The 1989-nt window shown below is 37.4% G+C and overlaps 1 protein-coding gene across 1 annotated transcript in view; it reads right to left on the bottom strand.

Moving 5' to 3' along the window:
• The window catches only part of LOC103908339 (catenin alpha-2), a 490379-nt gene that overhangs the window by 61868 nt on the left and 426522 nt on the right, over positions 1-1989 (bottom strand). The window contains 1 exon segment of the mRNA XM_009290697.2: positions 672-872. Coding sequence (XP_009288972.1) covers positions 672-872 — 201 coding nt within the window.

The following is a 1989-nucleotide window of genomic DNA, read 5'->3' as shown; positions in this document are numbered from 1 at the left end:
CGTCCTTCTTGTAGTGAGGGGCCCAAAACTGAACACAGTATTCGAGGTGCGGCCTCACCAGTGCCGAGTACAGGGGCACGATCACTTCCCTGCTCCTGCTGGCCACACTATTTCTGATACAGGCCAGGATGCCCTTGGCCTGCTTGGCCGCCTGGGCACACTGCCGGCTCATGGTCAGCAGACTTCTATAATCTAGCAGACTTATATATTTTTTCAATCAGGTAATATATTTTCAGTTGCTCAATGAAAAATCAGTTTTTCAATGAAAAATCATTTAGTTTCAAAACACAACTTCAGTCACCAACAAGTACATTCACCTGCACAGACCACAGAGTAACGTTTGTAATGATTTTCTGGAGACACATAATACATAATTCAACCGACTCAGAAAGAACCTGAAGAAAAGGCTGTGTATTATTTACTCAAATCATTGAAACTTTGATGAAGTAGACTAGCCTTGATGGGTTACTGAATCTCTTCTCTTATACGGCTCTTGTCAATATGACTTCTGCAGTAGCATTGAGTAGAGAATAAAAAAAAAATCACGGTCATTAATTTGTTTGTTTATATCTTGTTTTCAAGCACAGGTTCCCCTCTGAGTTACAGATTTCAGAGAACTAACTGAAAGTTTTAAGTGACTTAATATCGAACAATATTTCAAGTAAGCTTACCGGTTTCAGAGAGCAGCTTGGTAGCTTCCAGTACCTTCTCAGTATAAACTCCAGTTTCATAGTTTTCCATCTCTGCATTAATGATGTGGATAACTCTGGCTGCACGGCCTCGGATGGCACCCGCAGTTCTGTCCAGTGTATCGACATCCCCCTCTTGGAGAGCAATTACACACTTATTCACATCTTCCAGAATATGGTTTTCTGGAATGTAAGAAAAAAATAAGGCTCATTTCATTTTGTTCTTCCTCATAGCACAGCTTACTAATTTGGGTAAACAGCAAATGTCAGTATGTTAAAAAATTGGTATCTGTCCTTATCCAGGTCTGCAAAACAAATACCATTCTCTGATACTATGCCACATAACAGTAAAAATCCCAAGTGTGATATTTATCTTTGAAAATCAAGTTATCAATTTCAAACATCATACTGAATTTTATTATAATGAAAGCGTAATAAAAATCAATGCAAAAAGGAAAGCGGTCAAATATTATGCAGATGTTCTAATAAACAGTTGGGCAATTTTCTGAAGATGAATTTATACATTCCTATAAACGTTTAATATATTTGGCTCATTCGTGCCTAAATAAGTTAGAAAAGAAAATAAACCATTTTGAAAAGACAACAGCAAATGGTCTTTGTTGATAGCAGGAGCCTGTGCATGAGCAGTTAATCTCCGTTACTCTGTCTGTGTGAGAGATTAAGTTGTGAATTTTTCATGATACACAGCATAATCATATGTGACTATGCATATTCTGAACTAAGAGTCGACAACAGTGAGTCTGTGCAGATGATGTAAAATCAAGTAGGTTTACAGAAACATTGGGAGCTGCATTGTTTTTTCTTGGCTCAGAATCAGGCCATCTACTCTCTCACATGCTGCAGTATCATAGTGTATGTAGTATTCTCACATACAGATAATGTGAAAGGATGAAGCAGATTTTGACTAGGTCAGACATTATTTCCCTGCAGCCAGTAGAGTAAAAAGAAATTTCAGTAATAAAACTATGACTGAATTTCATATTTGAGCAATTTCACCCTGAGAAACTCAGCGACTCTGAACAGCAACTTACTTTTCTGCCACAGACACCACTAAACTGAAAATGAAATGCTGTTCTTTGTAGTATTAATAAATAAAACAGGTTCAACCAGTTCACCAACTGCTTTTTGTTAATTATCCTTGGCCACAAAAATAGAATGACACACTAATCTTCACTGTTAAAAATCCCAAGGTTGGATCATTTGAGGGTTTCAGAAATGTTTTACATGATGTTGAATCATAGAATAGTTTGGGTTGGAAGGGACCTCTAAAGGCCATCTA

This window comes from Aptenodytes forsteri, unplaced genomic scaffold (assembly GCF_000699145.1).
Source record: "Aptenodytes forsteri isolate BGI_AS27 unplaced genomic scaffold, ASM69914v1 Scaffold236, whole genome shotgun sequence".
Lineage (NCBI taxonomy): Eukaryota > Metazoa > Chordata > Aves > Sphenisciformes > Spheniscidae > Aptenodytes > Aptenodytes forsteri.
The sequence above is the reverse complement of the archived record's forward strand: the minus strand, read 5'-3'. Positions and strand labels throughout refer to the sequence as shown.